The sequence below is a fragment of the Pipistrellus hanaki genome, assembly GCF_964339955.1.
Source record: "Pipistrellus hanaki genome assembly, chromosome: 5".
NCBI lineage: Eukaryota > Metazoa > Chordata > Mammalia > Chiroptera > Vespertilionidae > Pipistrellus > Pipistrellus hanaki.
The window spans coordinates 22,150,661-22,174,424 of NC_140507.1; the positions used below are offsets into that span (position 1 = coordinate 22,150,661).

Consider the following 23,764-nt stretch of genomic DNA (forward strand, 5'->3'; position numbering starts at 1 on the left):
TTCTTTTGAGAGCCAAAATTTTTAAACTTAAACTTCTTTTAAAAAAAAAAAATTTTTTTATTGATTTTTTACAGAGAGGAAGGGAGGGAGATAGAGAGCCAGAAACATTGATGAGAGAGAAACACCGACCAGCTGCCTCCTGCACACCCCCCACTGGGGATGTGCCCTCAACCAATGTACATGCCCTTGACCAGAATCGAACCTGGGACCTTTCAGTCTGCAGACGACGCTCTATCCACTCATCCAAACCGGTTTCGGCTAAATTTAAACTTTTTTTTAATGCCACTTCTTTAAAATAGACTCTCCCAGGCTGTGGAATTTTGTGGAAGAGCCACACTCAAGGGCCAAAGAGCCGCATGTGGCTCGCAAGCGGCAGTTTGCGGACCACAGTCCTAGAGAATTCATGTTAGAGCCCACGGAAGAAACTGTTCACGAGTTAGGGTAGGTGTCCTCCTAGCTCCTGAGTATCACTTCTAGACAGTTTCCCCACCCTCCTCTGTATCTCCAAGCTCTGACATATTATCAGACCCTCCCATCTTGTTGCAGTCGTCATTACTCCTCAGGTCTCTCCTCTCATTCCTGGAAGATTTCAGCTCCAGGCTCACTGCCCTTCTCTCCACTATACCTGATTTTACCAGGGTGATTTCATCTAGAGTTAGGGCTTTCAATGCCACCTCAAGCCTGGACTTCTTCCTTAAATGCTAGACTTGCATACGTAACCACATCTTTATGAGGATTACTAACAGACATTGAGACTTAATCTGCTGCAAACAAAGCATTCGCTTCCCTTCCGTCCCCCAAAACCTGTTCCTGTTTTGGTTTTCACCTCCACAGCAATAAAAGGCAATTCCATCCTACAGTGACTCAAGGCACAGGACTTGGACTCACCTCAAATCCTCTATTCTTTCACACCCGATATTGGATCTGTCAGAAAATCTGGGGAATAGCCAGAATCCAATCACATCTCCCTCCCTCCAGGGCTCACACCCGGTTCAATTCACCATCACTCTCCCCTGGTTTATGATAATATTCCCTTAGTCTTTCTGCTTTGAGCTTTTTGTCTCAACAGTTTATTCTAAAGTCAGCAACTAGAGGAATTCCAGTTCAAACTTACGCTAGATCATGTCATTCTTCTGCCCAAACCCCTGCAATAGGGTTAAAGTCAAATTCATTATGACCTAGAAAATGCTCTATGATCTGACCCCCAGTTACCATTCTTACCTCATCTCCTACTAATCTACCCTCACTGGATTTAACCCAGGCCTGTTGGCCTTCACGTCAGATACCTTCCTCCCCTAAGGCCTTTGTTCAGGAATTTGTTGTTCCTTTGACCTGGAATACACTTCCTTTGGCGATCCACATGGCTCCCCTCCTCCTTTCCTCATTCCTCCTTCTTCTCAGTAAGGCCATCCCTGACCAACCTGTTAGACTCTTAATCACCCCCCGCCACCCCTGCCACACAAACACAAATTCTATTCCCCTTTCCTGATTTATTTTTCTTCTTAGCCCTTAGCATTAACATATTCTTATACATCTTGTTTTTGGATCTGTCTGTTCCACTGGTATATAATCTCCTGTGGGCAGGGATTTGGTGTATTTTGTTCACTGGTGTTTTCTCCGGTGTCTAGAAAGGTGACCAACACATGTCACTGGTCAGTGCTCAATAAATACTGGTTGAATAAATGAATTAAAGCATCAGTTATAGATGCCCTTAGTTTGCTTTTGGAGATTTTGCTACTTTCTAACAAATTCCAAGAACCTTCCTTTGAAGGATAACTAGGATCTTCTGCCCCAACTTCCTGCCAATCTTTTTTATACAAGCCTGGACCTATGGGAACCCAGACTTCGCCTGCACTCTTCCTAGAAAGGGGGTCCGCCATCTCACCTGCTAACCTGATAGGCAGCCTTTCCTCGAACCATAACCTCCCACTGGTTCACTGCCCCCTCGTGGAATAAGTCTGTTTCCTGGTGGACACAGTCTATGATGGCACCGCTGACCCTTCTTAGTACATCTTACACAGTAGCCCTTGCTTATTGGTTTCTTCTCTGATGTGATTTTGTCTGCTTACCATCCTTGCTGCCCTCCTCCAGACTCAGTGCCTCGCCTATATGAAGGTCCCCCCCAAACTATTGACTCCAGGAGTGATCCCCAGAGCATACCATGAGATAATCACTCTACTTATGATTCTCTGGCATGTCATAAAGACTGCATTTGGTGTGGTGATGGCCTCACTGCCTTGGCTTTGCCTGAGCTGGTGGGGGTACAGGTAGCAGGAGGCGTGGGTAGCTTGGGAGTTTGTGTGCATTGAGGTTGTGGTGGGAGGTGGCTAGACAAACTGTGGGCCAGGGAAATCAACAGGTATGGCAGAGATGACAAAGGTTGAAACCTGCAGGGTAACCTGGAGTGTGGATGGACGGGGAGTAGTCTGAATTCACAGAAACTCTGCTCATGGCCCAACTTCTGGGAAGGTTCCCGAGATCCTCTGGGTGGTCATCCAGCCATCACATTTCCCCATCCTGCCACTAGATGGAGTGTTAAGGTGAAGGATATGAAGTGGGATTTTTGGCATTTGTACAGAAAATCTGAAATCTAGATCCTGGGCAGGTTGCTTAACTCTGTACATCAGTTTTCTCATTTGTGAAAGAATATATACCTTAAAGGGTTCCTGGGCCTAGCTAATGAGTTAAAAAATGCGAAAGTGCTTGTAAACTGGAGAAAAAAAAAAAGACAACTAATGCCCTGCTGGTATGGCTCAATGATTGAGTGTTGACTTATGAATCAGGTCACAGTTTGATAATTGGTCAGGGCACCTGCCCAGGTTCGGTCCCCAGTGTGGGGTGTGCAGGAGGCAGCCGATCAATGATTCTCTCTCATCATGATGTTTCTATCTCTCTCACCCTCTCTCTTCCTCTCTGAAATCAATAACAACAATATGTATTTTTTTTAAAAAACAACTATTTTAACTGTAGACAAGTTTTTACAATTAAAATGTTAGGGTAAAAGCTGTTTCTTATTCCCCACTCGGTAAGAGCATTGAGCTGTTCAATAATTTAACCATCTTCAAATGGCCCCGGTCTAGAAGACACCTCCCCCGGGTGCCTGGGGTTGGAGGGAACATACCTGAAAATGGGGATGACGTAGTTGTTGGGGAAGATGCCCACTCGCCCGGTGACCAAGGAGACGCCCTTGAGCCAGCCGTCCTGGTACTTCCCCAGGACCCTGATGCCTTCTCCCCTCTGCAGGTCCAGCTCATCGGGTCCGTGGGCGGAGTAGGAGTGCAGGGCTACAAACCTGGGGGGACACAGGGCACTGGTGAAGGACAAAGGGGTACACCTCTAGGGGAGGGCAGGGGAGTGGCGAAGGGTGAAGGGAGATGGAACCTTCAGCCTAGTGGTTAGCGATAGCAACCTTGCAAAACTGAAACCTCAGTATGTAAGGCAGATAAAGATGGCAGAGAACCTGGTTGAAACAGCCGAGGGGCCCGATCCCTGCCCTCTCCATGTCCCCCTACCTCCGCAGAATGTCACACAACTGCAAGTCACTAGTTTAGGCTACACCAGCATTTTGACAACGGGACACTGGCCTACAAGTGGAGATAGGAGCTGGTGACCAGAAATTAGTGGCAGCGGGTCTCAGCCCCAGACGTGATGGATCTACCGAGGCTGCTTTCTCAGTCTGCTTAGAGGGTTGCCCAAGAACATACGTGCAGCCAGCAGGCTCAGGGAAATGTGAGGTCGGCTGGAAGCCTCCATCCACTCCCTCTCCTGAAAATAGAAACCTGTCTGCCCCCAGGAGATAGCTTAACGTAGGCAGGGAAGTGGGCACTGGGCTGGGGATGGGCAGGGTTAGCTCTAGTTCTCTGGCACACAGCGGAATGCTGGCTGCACAGTGGGATGGAGGGGAATGGGCTTAGTATGCTGAAAATGCCCTCAGGTTAGAGCAGGGATTTTCCACGGTGAACTCCACACAGGAGTCGGGTGGGTCACATCCAGGTATGAGTCGGGGATGAGGACACTAGGAAATAGTGAGGCTGTGGAATGAGAATACCTGCTGACTAAAGGCATTAGAAAATAACTCACTTGGCATGCCAGCTTTAGGGGCTACTGGTGTATGGCCCTCAGGCTAGACCTTAGCAAGTCCTTCTAGATGTGAGACACTGGGAGGTTTTATTAGATGGGCTGGGGGTGGAGAGTTCTTATTTGCAAGTTCTTCTGGCTAGAAAATGTACATTTTTTTTTTTTTTAACTGATTACTAAAGCAACATCTATTTATAACCCAACATGAATCTAAAGGAAGACAATAGAAATTGCTCAGTACACAATTTCCTAGCAATGTTCTGGTATATAACCTTCTAGTCTCTTTCTACTTTGTGAAATAATGAGCTAGGATGATGTGCCTAATTTGTACTTTTCACCATTATTTCCATTGGTGATTTTAAAGGAAGGGAAGCCATTGTCTCTCTGGATGGGAAGGCTTCGGAGTGCTCAATGGCAGAGGAATGGCTAAGATGACCCCTCTGCACCAGGACTGGGTGGAGGGCTGATCATTTTACTCACATGTTAGCTGAGAGGTGTTGCTGGGAGCCAGGCAGACTGACGATGGCCATGGAATGTCCTGGGGAGGCAGGAGTGGCGTGATACATGCTGACCTACACAGACAGAAAAGACAGCCATGCTGAGTCAGCGAGTGACACAAGCCAGGCCCACAGCAGAGCTGCTCCAGAAAGGCCTGATGCAGCTGGAAACCAAGAGTTGTGCCGGGCACTACCCATCATGGGCAGTGTCTGTGGTTTGTGGGAAGAGCAGGGCGGGATTACATTGGTTTATGTCCTGGGGAGGTGGGGGATGGGGAGGTGGCTTGCCAAGGCTGCATTCCAAGATTACTCAGGTAAGACCGAGAATGAAGACCAGTTGGGTTTACAGTCAACAGGGCACCGCCAGACTCCTGGATCAGTCCCTGCTGGTCCCTCCCCACCCATCTCCCAGGGCATGCACTCCCTTCTCTCTATGAAAACCTGCTCTCAGAATATGATACAATGGCTAATATTGATAGAGAACTTAACACTTGCCAGGCACTTTGAAGTGCTCTACAGGCAAAGGCCATCTTTATTAAAGGTACTGTTATCCCCATTTTTGGATAAGGAACTGAGAGAAGGAAAGGTCACCTAACTAGTATGAAACAAAATGTAAAACCAGGTCGCCTCGATCGCCCCCTCATCCCTGCCTCCCAGCTTACTTAATGACTTATGGAAGGTGAATCTGAACCCTTTTCACATTTTTTTTTCCAGGACAAAAGAGGGAGCAACAAAGGTATAAGCTCCTGGAAACTGTCTACTCTCCTGGGACCTTGCCTGTTATCTAACCGGCTACCTTGCCTAGTTCCTTCTTGGCACATATCACAGACTGTGATCATTTCCTTATTTACCAACTATCCCTCCACTAGACTCTAAGTTCCACGAGGCAAGGACTGAGTCTTATTCATCACTATATTTCTTATGTGCTCAATATATTGTTGTGGCTTAAAGAACAAGTGAATGAAAAAGTTTTCCTACCAAGGACTAATGAAACCTCGTCCATCTCCATGCCATTCAATCTGTCTCAGTTACCCACCCATAAGTAATGGTCATTATGTATGTGTGCCCTTTTGGGACTCTGGTTTTGAAGGCTACTATTGAGTCTGAGTGTTTGGGCACATGTGAATGCCTCACTGAGTGCATCTGTCTCCGGCTCTCTGTGCAAGTGAGTATGTTTGTTCAGAATCCATGACAGTTGTATGTGGATGTGTGATGGCATTGGTCTATTATATGTCTAATTATGTTCATATATGTGGGTCTATAAATTGGTATGCACATATGCCATGTGTGATTATATGTATGTATGGTTGTATATGAGACTATAAGTATCTATCTTGGATTCTGTGTAGTTGTGTACGAACTTTAGAGCTGTATGCAGGCATGTATGACTATAGTGTTGATGGTTGTGTAAATGTATGTGATTGTGAAATTGCTAAAATTCAGTCATAGGATCAGAAACCATCCTAGTCATGTAATAACCAGTGTTGGTGGTAATGTAGAGAAACTGAAACTCTTATACAGTGCTGATGGGAATGTTAAAGTCTGGCAGTTCCTCAAATGATTAAACATAGAATTACCATATTACCCAGTAAGTCCACTCCCAGTACATACCCATGGTCACACGATAATTTGTACACAGATGTTACAGCAGTATTATTCATAATAGTCAAAAGATGGCAATAACCCAAATGTCCATAGACTGACAAACAGATATACAAAATGTGGTATATCCATGCAATGAAATATTACTCAGCCATAAAAATAAAGTATTGATACAGGCTAGAACATGGTTAAATCCTGAAAACATTTTGCTAAAAGAAGCCAGATGCAAAAATACTACATTACATGGTTCCATTTACATGAAACATCTAGAATAGGCAAGTCTATGGAACTAGAACATAGATTAGAGGTTTTTAGAGGCTGGGGGACAGAGGTAGACATGGGGGTGATAGTTAATGGGTGTGAGAGTTAAAGGGCACAAGATGAGATGTAAGATTGCAATAGTAATGGTTGCAAATATCTGTGGATATACATAAAAGCCACTGACTTGTATGCTTTAGAAAGGTGGATTGTATGGTATGTGAATTCTATCTCAATAAAAGTCTTTAAAAAAAAACACACATTCCATTCCATGGTCACACATCTGAGGCTAACACTTCGTCAAGTGTTCTGATCTTGGCAATAAAATATTGTCACACTGGTTCCCTCAAACAGAGATGAAAAGGTTTTGGCTCTGGGCTGGGCAGGTCCTTCCCTGTGACTGGGCAAGGTAAATCCCTGCCGGGCTTGGGAGCTGGGCCAGGGCGAGCCTTGTTATGCGAATAACTAATCTTATGTTTGCAGAGACTGTTGAAGCACTGATTAAGCAGCATGAACTTCACTTAGCACCCACGACTTTCCAATGTTATGTTTGCGTAAAAAGTCCTTCCATCCATAAACACTATTAACCTTTAGGGAGGAGGGAGTTGCCAGAATGCAAAGCCATCCCTCCACTGCACCAGGCTAGCTCTCTTTTTTTCTCTAGGCCTTCCTGGAGAGGGTGTATTTCCTCCTATTTGGTACATGGTACCAGGCCAGGACTGAAATTGGTGGGCTTGTGATGGAATTCTTTCTAATATAGAACAGTAAGGGAGGTCAGAGTCTCAGGTTTTGAGGTGTCTTGGAGGGGAAGGGAGAACATGAGTGGAGGAAGTGGAGGAAGAGGAGGGAGAGAGGGGGAAATAGTGGATGACTCTGAGAGTGGGAAAGAGACAGAGGCACAGACAGAGGCTTAATGGGAGAAAAAGAAGGGTTCAGAGGGATAGAAGGGAGAAGGGAGAATAAAGGGAAAATTTGAAAAAGATGAGAAAAATTCTGACCACTCATTAAAAAAAAGACAATACAATAAGAAAAGAGCAAAAACAAGATATATAAAATGGCCAATAAGTACATAAAAGATGATCAGCATCTGCCGAAACTGGTTTGGCTCAGTGGTAGAGCGTCGGTCTGCGGACTGAAAGGTCCCAGGTTCGATCCTGGTCAAAGGCATGTACCGTGGTTGCAGGCACATCTCCAGTAGGGGGTGTGCAAGAGGCAGCTGATCGATGATTCTCTCTCATCGATATTTCCAACTCTCTATCCCTCTCTCTTCCTCTCTGTAAAAAATCAATAAAATATATTTTAAAAAAAGATGATCAGCATCAATAATTATACAAAAATGCAAGTTAAAACCACTATGTGATACCACTATAAACCTAAGAGATTGGCTAAGATGATACTGATGGACCATACCAAGTGTTAGTGAGCATGTGGAGCAACGAGAACTCATATACTGCTTGTAGGAATGTAAAATGGTGCCACCACTCTGGAAAATAGGTTGGCCATTTAAAAAAAAATAAAGTTTAATATACATTTATCATGCTACTCAGCAATCCTACTCACAAGTCTTTATCAAAGAGAAATGAAAGCATGTCCATACAAGGAGTTGTACATGAATGTTCACAGTGGCTCTATTCATTTCAGACAGAAACTGGAAAGAACCCAAATGCCAAGCAACTGGTGGATGAACAAACAATTGTAGTTTAATGACAGTGGCATATGCCTCAGCAATACATGCAATGACATATGTGACTCTTAACATCATCCTAAATAAAAGAAGCAGGACATCCAGGACTACATGTTCTATAATGCCATTTATATGACATTCCTAAAAAGCCAAAACTATAGTGACAGAAAACAGATGAAAGATTGCCAAGAGCCAGGGGTGGTGAAAAAGGACTGCCAAGACAGAGCCCAAACTGAATACACGAATGAATGGGTGAATGTCTGACTGGAATGCCAGGAAAAGAGAGGAAGATAGACAAAGGCAGGGAAAGAGGAAGACGAAAGCAGACAGAAATGAAGGCCCTGTTCGGGAAATGAAGACAACCACATAGGTCGATGGCCAGCTTCTGAGGAGGCAGGTCTGTTCCTGCCCCTGGCATCGAAGATGGAGGCCCAGCCCTCCTGAGTGAGAGAGCCTAGTGAGCGGTTCCCTGTCAACTGTGACCTCAGGTCCCCGGGCCCTGGAGGTCTGAGGCCAGATGTGAGGTCCTCCAGCAACGGGTACTTCCTGGCACAGGGTTTGGGGACCTGAGCAGATTAGAGAGTGGGTATAGATTTGAGGGTATTTCTGCTACAATCTAAAAACATTTTTTCTTCCTTTTGAAGGAAATGACTCATTTAGAAAAGTCTTTATCAGAAACAGAAGCATCCACAGCTGTGTGGCCTCTGGGTGTTTTCAGGTCTTGAGGTGTTGAATGAGGGAGGAAGGTGGCATGGAGCCTGGCACAGCATTGTTACAACATTCCGCTGGCCCCAGCACCTTTCCCAGCAGCCACCAAGGCGTAGAGAATTCGGCTCCCTCTCTGGGCCCGGACAGGAGATCTAGCTTCATGCTCAGGCATGTGGCTCTAGTGTTTACCAGGATGTGTGATCTTGGGCAAGTGATGGCATTCTGGGGATATTCCGTTTCCTCACCTGGCATCTCTCTCCTAGAGCTGTTATCTGGATGAAATAGCACAACCCATGTAAGCTTAAGTTTAGCACATGTAAGTGCTCAACGAACATGACTTATTTGGATCTGCGAGGAGGTTAGCTGCTGCATATAGTGTGAGGATGGTGTGGATGGATCACTTCTTTTTATGCAGCGGCTCTGCAAAGCCTTGGCCTGAGAGCAGGATCCCAGAGTTTAGTGGGGGAGGGGAACAAGCAGCCCCACCCCTCTCTTCTGGAGGAAAATGTCCTCAGATTTTCAAAATGTGAGTTTGCCGTTCCTTTCCTAGCCCTACTGTGGCATGAAGCTATTTCCTCCAGGGCTCATGCCTTGGTGGGCACGGGGTGACTGTTTCCTCATAGAGTGTGGCTCATTCCAGAGGGGCCCATTGTAGTCCTGCATCTCAGGATCCCCAGCAGCTAACAGGGCCTTAACCTACATAGTATTCCTTCAGGGTTTGGGAGATGACTTGCATTTTAGAGACAGAGGATTAGGCATTATTTGGTAGCTTCTGTACCCACCACTGTGGATAATAATTTGTTTTTATAAAATTAAAAACTCTTTCCTCTATAGATCAAGAGAATTAAGAACCACATGCAGGAATTGCAATGTGTGAACCTTATTTGGCCCTAAGCACTGGGTTTAATGCAATGAGCAAAACACACAAGGCCCCTCCTTCCCCATGTGGTACTCACCAAGTGCATGGGGGAGGCAATGAAACCCATAATTATATAAGCGCAGTGCATGTTGGGAGGGGAAAGTTCAAGGTGCTCTGGGTGCCGTCGTGCCAGGAGACACTTGCCTTGGTTGTCAAGAGGAATTTCACTCTCAGACTCTACAATTCTAAACCTAACTTACTGTTCCAAGGCCTCATAGTCATTATTCCCATTTTTACAGGTGAGGAAACTGGGATAAAAAGATTACATGATTTTCTGGAGGTAGCCAGCAAATGGGTGGGTCAAGTTGACACCAGAAGCAAGGAACGTAGGCTTGGAATCCTTTCTGTAGGAAGCCATGGCCAACACTTATCACTTCTGACCTCAATGTGGCCAAGAGGTTATATGTATGAGGCAAGTTTGTACATCCCAGGAAAACAGAGCATCCAGCCAAATTCAGTGTTCTGTTTCTATGCTCCTGGATACACTGTGTTCATGATGACCACTGTCCCTGTCAAGTGTCCCTTGTCATACGAAATAGATCTGATAGCAGGTGGAATGTTAAGTTGTTTTTGTTTGTGTCTCTACTCCCTTCCCTGGCAGAACAGAGGTCCCAAGAGTAGACAATGTCCCTGAGAGTGGACATGGTCTGAGCTCTGACGACGATTTAATTTATATCTGCCAGGTAGTCCTTGAAGCCTAGACTATTCTCTGTGACCTGGCTCCTGCTTTCCTTTCCACACCTCATCTTCCTCCTCTTCCCGTTCGCTCCTGGCCTTTGCCCACCTCCCAGCCCCCACCGTGCTCTGTGACTTCCTTTGTAATTAAAAATGTTAAACGATAAATACATTATGCATCCACATAAGAGTATATCACTTTATGTATCAATTAAAGAGTAACAAAACTAACACCTGTGTATGTACCATCCAACTTAAGAAGTAGAGGGAAAATAGGAATGGAATGTTGTCCTTAGAGCTCCTCTGCATATTCCTCTACAATCAGACCCTCTCTTCACCCCCAGAACCTAACCCAGGGTAAATGTAATACTGAAATTTGTGGTAATCATTCCAATGCTTTTCTGTGTAATTAAAAAATGTTTTCATTGATTTTTAGAGAGCGAGAAAGAGAGGGGAGAGAGAAAAACATGGATGTGAGAGAGAAACATCAATTGGCTTGTGACCCCCACTCGGGATCAAGTTGGCAACCCGGGCATGTGCCTTGACCTGTAATTGAACCAGTGAACTTTCAGTGCATAGAACTATGCTTAACCACTGAGCAACATGGCCAGGGCTTTTCTATGTAGATTTTTACCACTTTGGAATACATCTCCAAACAATGTTGTTTAGGTTTGCTAGTTTTAAAATAGACTTTAAAAAATTGTTGTTATCTTTAATTGATTTTTAGAGAGAGAGGAAGGGAGGAGAAACACTGACCAGCTTCTTCCTGCATACTCTGTACCAGAGATCAATCCTGCTACCAAGTGTGTGCCCTGACCTGGAATCAAACCAGCAACCATTTAGTGTACAGGACAACACTCAACCAACTGAGCCACACCAGCCAGACCAGATTTGCTAGTTTTTAAACACATTATGAACCGATTCATATTGTGTGTATTCTTCTGTAATTTGCATCTTTTGCTCAACACTAAGTTTTTGTGGCCAATTTTCACTGCTGTCTCATATTTCATTATATGCATATGCCATAATTTAACCATTCCATCATTTGCATGTCATTTGGGCGATGTTTGGTTTGGGGGGTGCTATGAATGATGTTGCTATGAACATTCTTGTGTCTGTCCCCTGTGCACATGTACAAGACTTTTCCCCCAGGATACACAGCTATAGGTGGAATTGATGGGCTACAGGGTATGAGCCTGCTCAGTTTTATTAGGTAATAACAAACTTTCCCCAGTGTGGCTGAAACAATTTACATATCTGCCAACAGCAAATGACAATTCCCATTACACCACAACCTCCCCAGCATGTGGTAATGCCTAGCTTTCTAATACTTGCCTGTGGTGGGTGTGAAATGATATCTTATTGTGGTTTCAAAAGAATTCATTTGGGTATTAATGAGCTTGAGTTTCTTTTCAAATGTTTATAAGTCATTCCTGTTTCTTTTTTTAATTAAATTTATTGAGGTGACATTGGTTAATAAAATTATAAAGGTTTCAAGTGTATAATTCTATGATATATCATCTATATATTGCATTGTGTACCCACCACCCAAAGTCAAATCTTCTCATCATAGATTTGGCTCCCTGTTTCTTATATGAAATGTCTATTTTTCCCTTCTCCTGGGTTATTTATTATTTTCTTATTAAGTTATGAAGCCTAATATTTTTTTTTAGTTTTAATATTTTGAATATGAATTATCTGTCGCTTGTATTTTCACTACGTAATGTCCTTTGATGAACAGAAGTTCTTTTTAATAGTAAAATTTACAATATATTCCCTTGCAGGAATCTTGAACATAATTTTTTTTTATCTCAAGGTCATAAAGATGTACTTCTACACTGTCTTTTAAAAGCTTTATAGTTTTGCCTTTCACATTTAAGTGTTTGATGCAGCTAGCATTGATTTTTGACAAGGGGAATCCAATTTCATCTTTTTTTGCACATGGATACACAGTTAGCCCAGCACCATAGTTCATCCTTCCTTCTGACCTGCAAAGCGCACGCTGTCATGAATCCAGTCTCCAGGCTGTGTCTATTTCTGGGTTCTCCAGTATGTTCTGTTGGTTTAATAGAAGCCATATGCTAAATCCATGCCCTCTTAATACTATAGCTTTATCAATAAAATCTGATATCTGATAGGGCAGATCCCACTCCTCACCCATGCCAAATTCCTAATCTTCTTCTTTAGAAATATCTTAGCTGATGGCTTTTTGTTCTTCCATTTAAAATTTTGAAGCACCTTTTGACTTACAAACAATCAACTGGTATTTGATTTTATAGATAAACTTGGGGAGAATCAATATCTTTGAAATAGTAAGTCTTCCAATCCAAGAGCATGACATAATTCTTTATGTATTTTAGGTCTTTTTAAAAATGCTGTTAAACAAGGTTTGGCAAATGTTATCCATGAAAGACTTACATGTCTCTTGCAGAATTTATTTTAAGGGACTTAAAGCATTTAGTTGCTGTTGTAAATGTTATTTAAAAAAATATTTTTCTAATTATTATACAATTCACTTTCCTGTATTGATTTGTGTCCAATAACCTTGCTGAGCTCATAGTTATTCCTTCTACACTTTTCTAGTTTTTTTGAGTTCCTTATTGAGAGAATAATATCATCTGCAAATAATGGCAGCTATGTTTCTTTCAAATACTTGACCTTTTATTTATTTTGCCTGCTCTACAGTACTGGCCAGCACTCTCGGAGAGACAGTGTTGTGCAGAAACACCCAGGCATTCTGTTCTTTTTGTTACTCTTAAAGGGGAATGACTTCAACATTTCATCATTTGCTGTCGATTTTATGTAGATTTCACTTATTGCATTAAGGAAGTTCCCTTTTATTTCTAGTTTGCTAAGTTTTTAGGAAATATAATGAATGGCTATAGAATTTTATCATTTTTCTATATCTATTGAAAAGATCACTTGGTTTTTCTCCTTTAATCTATTAATATAATAAGTTACACCAATCAATCTTATAATATTAAACCAACTTTTCTTGGGAAAATACCAACTTAATGTATTTTATTTCCATATATTCCTGGGTTTGGTTTGCCAATAGACACAGCTGTTTATGAGTGAGGTAGAACTCATTTTTTTTCTTACGTTGTTGTTTTCCTGACTTTGATATTAATAATACCTTAGCTTCATGAATAAATTTGGAATATTTTATTTTTCCCCTTTTCTTTGGAAACGCTTGTGAAGAGCAAAAGTATCCCCTTCCTGAAAGTGTGAAAAAACTCACCCATGTAACTGTCTGTATCTAGGGTTTTCTGTGTGGAAAGATCTTAAATTACTGATTCAATTTCTTTAATGGTAGAATACTATTCTGAAAGGTTGTCAAGACCTATTTACCAAATATAAAATGTTTTTTCATAAACTCAGTTTGCTGAAGATAGATTCCTGATTTATAAATTTGCCTTTTGGCCTCTGTTGGGGAGAAAAGGTGGCGCTTGGACATCCACAGAGAGGCTTGGAAAACCCTAGCGGGAGTGGGTCCCCATACTGTCAGTTCAAGCCCTTTGAAAACCCCGTGGGGACACTCACTGATCAGGTGGATTTCTGTACCTCCTTGAGACTCTCTGCAGCCATTGCTAAGAGAATGGACTTTGGGGGCCATTTGAACTGAGTTTGAGTTTTGACACTGAAACCTACTGGCTGTGTGAGTCTCAGACTTACTTCCTCTGAGCTTTGTGTCCTCATCTATAAAAGGGGGCAGTAATAGTAGCTACCTCATAGGATTTTGTGTTAATTCAGTCTGAACATGCATGCAAAGTACTTTGCACAATGTCTGCCTCTATGAAGTCCCAATAAACAGTCACCATTGTCACTGCTGTGAGGTGGGAGACAGACAAGGCAGATGGGTGAGGAAACGAGGCAGATTCCCTTTGGGTAGGGCCTGTGATGGGTGGTTGACCCTATTTGTGGGGGACATGTATTCAGGAATCTCTTTCCTGACACTGGACGGGGATATTCTCATGCACTGAAGCTTCCAGTGAAGAGTGAGGGCTGAAACTCTATATAGTTTGGCTCTGCACTGGCTTCTTGGGAAAAAGGCTGAAAATGCAACCTTCTCCTCAAACCAAAATCCTGCTCCCTAAGCCGGGTCCTTGGGTTGGTGGGTAAATTGTCCCCAGCCCTGTCACCCCCTGTTTTGTTTTCTACCTCATGTTTTCCCGAGCCCAAAGTCCTGCTGCCTTCAAGGCAGGATTTCAGCACCAAAGCAGAGTCTGAAGGGGTGAGGCTTGTTAGTGGTTTTTGCAACACCAAAACCTTAATTATAACCTTGTCCTCCTCGTCATAACAGTCCACTCGAAGAAGTAACTGCTTGGCCACAACGATAATTAAATCCTCTCACCACGCTTCATTAAAGGCCATAGCATTTAAACAAGCAAAGTTCCTGTTAAATCTGCTGTGGGTCCCTCGTGGCATTTACTCAGAGAAGATGCTTGTTGCACATCTGCTAGGTCTTGGCTCCTGGCGAGGTCCCCGGGATTGGTGACAAAGGCCACTGCTCACTGAGACAGAGCAGACAGTGTGAGAAACCTGCCATCCATCCTACACTGGGGTCCTTCCTTCACAGTTTCAGGACAGGAGCACCCCAAAAATGAGTAGTCTCTGAACCTCTAGAAATTCCCACGTTCTACCCATCTCTGATAGAGACCACAGGATCTACATTCTTGGAAAGCAGCCTGTTATGGTGGAGAGAGGGCGACTGACAGCTATTTCCTGAATTAAGAAGCATGGATGTGCAGACAGAGTTGGGTGGGTTTTGCAGGAGTCCCTGAGGGCCAGACCCCTCAGACAGGCCCACTCTAGCTCATGTGCTGGACTTGGCCAGGAGGAGTTTGCCTAGTTTCTGGGAACCCTGCCGAGACGTCTGAGAAGGGATTTACTCCCCAGTCATTTCCATCATGGGGGTGTGATGGCACACTTCTATGGCTTTCTTAAGGCGTAGGCAGCTGGGTGGGCGTTGGCTCTGAGCAGAGGTTTGGCAAAGCCCAAGGGAGAGGTATGGCAGCCTTTGCATAGTCACACATGATGCTCAGGTGGCTGTCAGTCAGAACAGAAGTGTCACCACACCCAGCATCACTTCACCCTGGCACAGGCCAGCGTAAATGGCTGTCTCCATAAAATACCCAGGGACTCAGGTTCGGGTTCACTATGTGAATCTTGAAGAACTTGAAGCCCCTTCCCTTGGCTTTAGAACCCTAGAATGAGAGAGCTGGAAAGGGCCTTGAAGATAGCCTCATCTAACCCTCCGAGCTCCCAGAGGGGACATGTGCGGTCTGGTGGCTGAGTCAGGTCAGGCCCACCGTCGTGGGAGGGAATCATGTCTTGGTAGCTAGTTCAAGCGGTTGGTTTTTATGACTTGTTTTCCAAACTATGCTTCACCCATTTTTAACAAATGTTTATTGAGATTTCTATGTGGAGCTTATATCCTAGTGAGCAGGCAAAACAATAATCACAGACAAAACAGAAAGCTAGGAAACAGAGGAGTCAGATACACATTATAAAGGAAACAGGGTAGTTGGAGTGACCTGGGGTAGATAGGATGTTGTTGATTCTCGACAGGATGACCTTGGCCATGACCAACCTGTTTCCCACCCCTTGCACTGAAAAGATGCCTTTGTGGGGCACTCAGCTTTAGAAATAGGTCCTATGCACCCATAGCGCAGGGACGGCATGGGGCTGAGGACATCAGCTGCAGGCAGGCTTATTTCCACATATGGGAGGCCAGTCTCGGAGGCAGAGCTGCCTGGCATGCAGCCCAGGGCACAGGTGTTTTTGTCCTTCTGACAGAAGCCCCAGATGCTAAAGCCTGAACGCATGGGCACACCCTCAGCAAGGGAGGGCATGGATTAAGCTCAAAATCCCCACGGCTGGCAGGGCTTGAGCAAGCAAGGCAAAATGATGAGGTTAGCAGAGCGTGGCAGTGACGCCCTTTATCCCTGTTATGTGACATTTGTAGAGACCCCACTCTGTCCATCACATACTACGTCCTTATTTCTTTATTCCTCACCCTTATAAGAATCCCCTCATTCATCCTTGTTTATGTCTTCTTTCATTCATCAAACCTTTCAATTACTTAACTCACACATTCTTCAGCCTCTTGTTTATGTTTATTGACCCATGTACACTTACACCTACATTCACTGGGGTTTACTCGCTTCTTCACTCACATATTCAGCTAACTGTTCCTAAACATTCCTCCATGTCAGGCTCAGCTGGGATTAATCCTGGAGGGGCCAGGGGGCACCAGGTACTCTATCCTTAAAGGGTCAGCTAGCAAATATTTGTAGGGACTCAGTAAATCATTGTTGTATGGATGGAAGACAGGCACTTGGTAGGCACATGGTGCTTCAAACAGGCCCAGGAAGGCAGGGGCCAAGGCCCAGGCCAAGGCAGCAGATAAAGGTGCAAGAGCTCAGTGGGGCCTTTTCAGCCGAGCCCAAGGGGTGGGAATGCTTTGTTTGAGTTTCTGACTCTACCCTCTGTGTCCTCAGAGTGTCCCCTCTCCCCCTACCCCTTTCAGCCGTGAGAAAGCATGCCTTCCCTAGCTAAGTGTCTGGAAACAGGCACACGGGTGTTTGCAATATTCTTTGCATATGTGAGCAGGATTTGTTATGCATCTCGTTGTGCAGTTTCCCACCAGGGCTTGATTGTTTGGGGTGGGAGGAGAAGGAGAAGGCTGGATATTGTATCTCCCGAAGCCTGTGCTTTGATCTACGATAAACATTCTTTTCCTATGAAAAAAAAATAACAAACTGGTCCATTTCCTTAAAAACTTCTCTTTCCTTTTCTTCTTGAAGAACATTGTTACTCACCCAAAATAAAATTCCTGAAGCATTAACAAAGGGTTGTGCTAGGGGCCCGCGCTCCCCGGGAACAATCTGTTAAGAACATGCCCGCTTGGTGCCCTCCGTAGCAGCCCCCGTGGAGAAGGCCGGCGGAGAAGACCTGTTGGGCAGCTCGTGCCCTGAGAAGGCGTAGGGCACACACAGTAGCTTATTCGCTGAATAAAACCAGGTGCATCCCTAGCCCAGTATAGCGAGCGCCAGCTAGGACGACAGAGAATCATTGCATCTTGGATCCTGGGCCTGTCCAGATGCGGTTACCCCATTTTAAATGAGGAAACTGAGGCCTGGCAAGGTTGAGCCACAAGGCCATGTTCCCTGTGCCATTAAGGAAGGTCCGTGCCCCCGTGTTTCTCTGCACTACCCTCCTTGTCCCCGACTGCTGCCCTGAACACACCTCTTTTCTTGCCCTCCTTGTTTATTTTGCTCCTCTTGTTTTTCCTTCTTGCTGAATTCTGTGAGAGAGAGTTTTGCAGGTCCCAGTGACCTTGGATACCAATTACCCCTGCTTCTGCCTCCCAGAGCTATAAAGTCTGAGCTAAAGTGTTTGAGGTTCAGGCTGGGCCACTCCCTCTCTCACCCGGGCAGGGCTGGGTCTCCGGAGCAGCTCACCTGCCAGGATTAATTGGGCAAAATGATGATGTAAAGCTTAACCTCTCTGTGGAGAAATGCTGAATCAAGGAAGCACACTGAACAGCAGGGCTAATTACTGAATCTGCTTTGGTCACCAGAAATCAGAAAAGCTGTGCCCCAGAGGACCCCAGGAGCTTGGGCAGGGCTGGGGAGCGGGCACAGCAGGTGTCACGGGCACCAGGAGGACTGGCGTTTTCTGGTGTGACTTTGGAACAAGGGGAACTGGGGCTGGGGATTACAGCTCAGGGTCTGAACTGAGTACGAGCAGATGCCCCAAGGCCCCCCAGATACAAGCTAAAAGCCTCCTTCCTTCCTTCCTTCCTTCCTTCCTTCCTTCCTTCCTTCCTTCCTTCCTTCCTTCCTTCTTCCTTCCTTCCAGAATTCACTGCCTATCGAGGAAGTGAAGGGGCTTTTGGAAGCCTTGCACTGAAAGGCAGGCTCCCACACATCATCCATCTGAAGCGAGGGGCAGAGGAATGCCATTCTCAGCAAGGCCTGTTTGCACATGCCAGCCCTGGGGCCGTGGTGGGGGGCGGGTAGTTATAGCTTCCTGGTTTGACCCAACGTTAATGACAGAGTGAACGGCTATTGAGCTACTTACCACTGACAAACCCTGGCTGTGATCTCATGGACGAGCTTTGTCTTGTTTTATCTTCACAAGCAATCTTGTGAAGTTAAAGAAATTGTCACCATCAGCTCCATTTTACAGATGGAAAACTGAGGCCCAGAGAGATGATGTAACTTGCCCAGTGTTATCCTTACTGCTTAGCAAGAGGCAGGGGGAGAGATGGCCGACCCCAAATCTCATATTTTCTCACTCTCCTGCCTGTGCTGAGAAATGCTGCTAAAAAGCTCTCTGCCTCAGAGGACTCCGACACCTGCCGGGGCTGAGGAAGATTGGCAGTAGACAAAGGAAGCAGGTCCCTTGTGGGAATGTGTGCTTAGGAGGCATCCCTACACTGACCAGGACTAACCAAATAATAGGAATGGCTCTTCCTGCTGCTCTCTGTCTTCAGAGTGTGCTGTTAACAAATTAAGCAGCAGGACACTCTGCCAGCTCAATTTATCATTCCACCTGGAAAATCAGGCATCGGGGGCCTGGAGAGGCGTAATGCAGTTAGCGGGTGGGAGGCGGATCAGATTCTCTAGGCTAGGGGTGTCGAACTCAATCAGAGAAGGGGCCAAAATCTAAAATCCAGCCTAAATCGCGGGCCGAATGGTTTACTGAACAGTCATAAACTGACAATGTCATAAACTGACAGCGGAGTGCAGTGATGACAGCGCGGTGCAGGCCACATTGCAAGGCCTGGCGGGCTGGATTTGGCCCGCGGGCCTTGTGTTTGACATATGTGCTCTAGGCCTAACCTGCGACTGGATGGAACCTCAGGTGGCAAGGGCTCCAGTCTTGTGCTAATAATGACTATCGCCACTGGGACTAGTACGTGGCTCCAGGATGAGGCACTACATGACACAGGGACATTTAGTTCTATCTGAAATTGCAACTAGTTCATTTATTTTTTGGGGGGAGACCTCGAGTCTGTTATGGAAATAGCTTTTCGTGTCAGCCCCCCTCTCCCCCCATATATAAAATGAGACAAGATCACCTTCATATCTGCTAGTAGTTTGTGAAAAATACACCTTAGGGCAGTGGTCGGCAAACTCATTAGTCAACAGAGCCAAATATCAACAGTACAACGATTAAAATTTCTTTTGAGAGCCAGATTTTTAAAACTTAAACTTCTTCCAACACCATTTCTTTAAAATAGACTCGGCCAGGCTGTGGTATTTTGTGGAAGAGCCACACTCAAGGGGCCAAAGAGCCACTTGTGGCTCGAGAGCTGAAGTTTGCCAACCACGGCCTTAGGGGATTCAGATAGAAAGGGTCATATAGATTTTGAAAGATGCTTGGCTCATTCCCTTCCCTAAGTCAGGGATTCCCTTCAATCACGCTCATGATGAAACACTCGAAGGCTCTGCTTGGAGGAAAGGAGGTCCAAGCGATGGCTACAGCTTCCTGGGTCGTGGCTAGACCTACTCATGTGGCAGAGGAGAACACCGAGGCTCAATGTCAGTAATTAGGCGAGAAAACCATGGCAGGAAGCTTTGCCTGACTCAAAGACTTTTTATTTCTACTAAGCTGCCGTTCTCTATGGGGAAAAGCAAAAAGCAAAGCAAAACCCAACAAGAAGAGTATCCTATTGGTTCCTTCAGCACTTTCAGTATTTGGTTTCCTAGAATCTGTGTGCTAGGAGAGATTTCTCCTTGCACCTCATGAAGTCCTCCATGTTATGATTTGTGCCCCCTTTCTCATCTGGACACCAGAACACAGAACCAGTACATAAACCCAAGTTTGGAAAAATAAAGCCACTGCCCATCTCTGCATGAGCCCGCAAGCCTTTTCTTCTCCAGGCTGGACCAACCCCAGCCTTTCTCCTGGCCGGAGCCCAGGTGTGGGAACCAGATCTCAGGAGGGGCGGGAGGGTGAGCACATGGCCAAAGGGGCCAGGACGCCAAGGCCAGTCTGAGGGCAGTGATAAGGATGTAAACAAGGAGACTGGCACCAGCAGGCAGGGAAAGATTAGCCCAGCTGGCAGTGGCCGGTGGAAAAATGGGTAGCAGTTCAGTGATGTCAAACATGCCAGGCCAGAAGGTGGTGAGAAATGAACCCTGTCTCTGGGAACGCCCAGGAGCAAACAAGAGGGAGAATGAGAGAGAGAAATATATATATATATATATATATATATATATATATATATATATATAGAGAGAGAGAGAGAGAGAGAGAGAGAGAGAGAGAGAGAGAGAGAATGAATGAAAGAATATAGTGTTTGAAGCATGAACTTTGGTTACCCAGTATGTGATAAGGGCCTATGATGTGCATGCTTTGAGATTATTATGAAATAATTTAGATTAAACTCACAGGATAGCATCTTACACATTATCGGCTCTCAAAAAGTAGTAGTCAATCTCATAGAAGAATTGCAGGAAGAACGATAGATTTAGAATGTCACCATTTTCAATCCCAAATGAAATGTGTTCATGAATAAAACCTCAAATCATTAGGTGAAATGCTGATGGGGAGCCTTATAATGGATGGAGAAGGCTGACAACACCTGGATCTGAACAATTTTAACGCAAAATGAGAGGTATTCTTTTATCTATAAACAAAGGTATGTGGACCCCCTACTTCATGACATGTGCAAAAATTAACTCCAACTGCATCCTACAACTAAAGGTGCTATTACTATAAACTCTTACACAGAAATACAAGCAACAAAGGAAAGAGTGGGTAAATTGAATATCATTGTAGTTAAAACATTTTGGGCTTCAAAGGACACCACCAAGAAAGTGAAAAGGTAATCCATAGATTGAGAAAACATTTTCACATTATGTATCTGATTAGAGACTTGCAGCTAGAATGCATAAAGAACACGACTCAAGAAGAGGAAGGTAACTAAGCCAACTAAGAAATAGGCGAAGGATATTAATAGACACTTCTCCAAAGAACACATGTCCAATAAACACAGGAATAGCTCCCTAACGTCATTGCCATCAAGGAACTGAAAACCAAAACCACAATGGATACCACTTCATCCCCACTAGGATGCCTATTCTAAAAGGGCAGGTAATAAATGTCGGTGAAGATGTGGAGAAACGAGCCCTCACACACTGCTGATAGGAATGCAACATGGTGCCATCACTTTGGAAACTAGTTGGCAGTTCCTGAAACAGTTAACTATAGGGTTACCATATGACCTAATAATTCCACCTCTCGGTATAAATTTATTTCTGTGGATTACCTTAGAAGGAGGATTAGCTAAACATCTTAACCATAAATTAGACGGTGAGTGTGTCCAAGGGAAAAAATTATCTTAATACTAAGTAGAAACCATCTCTCATGGCGCTCCCGAGTATTGTAATGTTGGGTTGGGAGATTCCTCTGAAAGATGAAGACAAAGGGACACCTGGGACAGGATCTGGACTTAATGGCTCAAGCTCCTTGAACTCGAATAAAGTGAATAAAGAAATCACTTTATTCAGAATATTTTAAGTATAGGATCGAAAGGAGTCAGCTTTATAGACCTCAGAATTCCCCAAGGTGCATGTCAGCTCATCCTCCCAAGAGCCCAGGGGGATGCTGGGACTTCTCATTAGCATCCTGGAGTGGGACAGAGGAGGGGCAGAGCTGGGAGGGGCAGGGAATTGCATTCCTTACACTGACTTCTGCAGCCTTTCCTTCTCTGTCTTAGCTCTCGTTTTCTGGATAATTATAAGAGGGGAACGGGATTGGTAATTGTTTAAGTAAGTCATAGGCTGCTACTTTGTTTTTTTTGATTCTTGAGGCAAAATATGTTATTGGAAACCTTTACTGGGGCTTCGGAAAGTCAACAGCAATGTAAATGAACAAAACACCATCCTGGCCCTTAAGTTTTCAGTCTAGTGAGCAAGGTGGTAAGATTATACATGGTATTTATAGTACAAAGAACCAGAGTGAGAGCCATGCACTGTGGCCACAGGGGAGCGAGATTAATTCTGCAGGGGAGGGGAAGGTAGAGCTGCCATGAAGGAATGGTAGGCATACAGGACTTTGGGGTATGGAGAGGATCATGACAGGTAAATGCATCAAAAATAAATTCCTGGAGGAACAGCATTTATTTGTTCCACAAACCTTTGCTCATGATAACACTGGGCAAAAATGTAGAAATACTTATAATCCACAGCCTTCTGAATAAAAAACACACACACATACACTATTAATACCGTGCAGGGGTTTCCTGGGAATAATATATGCATATGCCACATTTTGGAATTCTCACTGTTTGTGAAACTAGGGAGAAATACTTGTTTTGAATTCCATTAGGATTCTCCGCTCCTGTCTACCCTCTCTGTAGATGAGGTAAATGAGCAGGAAGGAGAATTAAAATGACACATAGAAAGAGATTTGGCTAAATCTTTTAAGAAGCCAACTTACAGCTGAATCAGCTAGCTGAATCCACTGAATGTGGGCGGTACTTTATATATCTGTCTATATATAAAGAATAGTTTCAGAAAAATTTGTCACTCTTCAGCTTAATTGTGAGTCAATAGGCCCCCCGTGTGTGTGTGTGTGTGTGTGTGTATTGGAGGGAGAACTTTGGGCACAAAGCATGTATGTACTTGTAACAATCTGTGTGGAATGTGTGTGTAGAATGGGAGCCTTATGTGTGATTTTTTTTAGTTGGAGGAGAGTGTATATGGAGGGAAGTGTGTGTGTGTGTGTGTGTGTGTGTGTGTGTGTGTGTGTGTGTGTGTGTACAGGGACAGCCAGCCTCTTGGCAATCCAGACAGCAGTGTAAGATGTGAAGTGTTATAAAAGGTGATTGTTTTCCTGTTAGACCAGCACTCAGGTCTTTCAGGAGTCCTTGACTTTCTCCTCCTCCCTGTCTTGTTAAAAAGGGATTAGAGTCCAATTAAGCCATTTAATCCCAAGGTAGAGATTCATGTTTAAAAACAAGATTTACAGCTTTAAAAAAATGCATCACGCAAGTTGAGGTTTGTCCTCTCAAGTTGCCACCTGCATGGTTCCAAAGAGTGTTTTCAGCAGAATACCCAACATGCAGTTCTTAATTACATTGCCTCATACCTCCAGCCCTTCACATGTTAAAGTACCCTTCAGCCTGAAGAGCCACATGCTGTTAGAGGTACTTCTGCTCCGTAGTGCACAGTCGCCCTGGTTTCTTTCCCTTCAGCTGGCAACTCAGTGACCAGGCTTATTAAGAACAGTATTAAGAGGCAATGCTTATTGGGTGCTTAGTATGTGCCTGGCATTGTGCTAAGCACTTTACATACAGTATCTCATTAGATGCTCCCTATGAGA

General features: G+C 44.5%; 2 protein-coding genes across 4 annotated transcripts in view; one reads left to right on the top strand and one right to left on the bottom strand.

The window, feature by feature from the left end:
• Window positions 1–23,764, top strand: part of GRXCR2 (glutaredoxin and cysteine rich domain containing 2) — a 166,839-nt gene that overhangs the window by 42,253 nt on the left and 100,822 nt on the right. The gene's annotated exons all lie outside the window — the stretch shown is intronic.
• SH3RF2 (SH3 domain containing ring finger 2) overlaps window positions 1–23,764 on the bottom strand; it is a 104,583-nt gene that overhangs the window by 29,680 nt on the left and 51,139 nt on the right. For all 3 annotated transcript variants that reach the window (XR_014794970.1, XR_014794971.1, XM_084883165.1), the window contains exons 5-6: window positions 4,558–4,649; window positions 3,122–3,292 (exon numbers count right to left, since the gene is read on the bottom strand). Coding sequence is in view for 1 of the 3 variants with exons in the window: in XM_084883165.1 (XP_084739291.1) it covers window positions 3,122–3,292; window positions 4,558–4,649 (263 nt within the window). In the remaining 2 variants the exon portion in view is untranslated. The remainder of the gene's footprint in view (window positions 1–3,121; window positions 3,293–4,557; window positions 4,650–23,764) is intronic.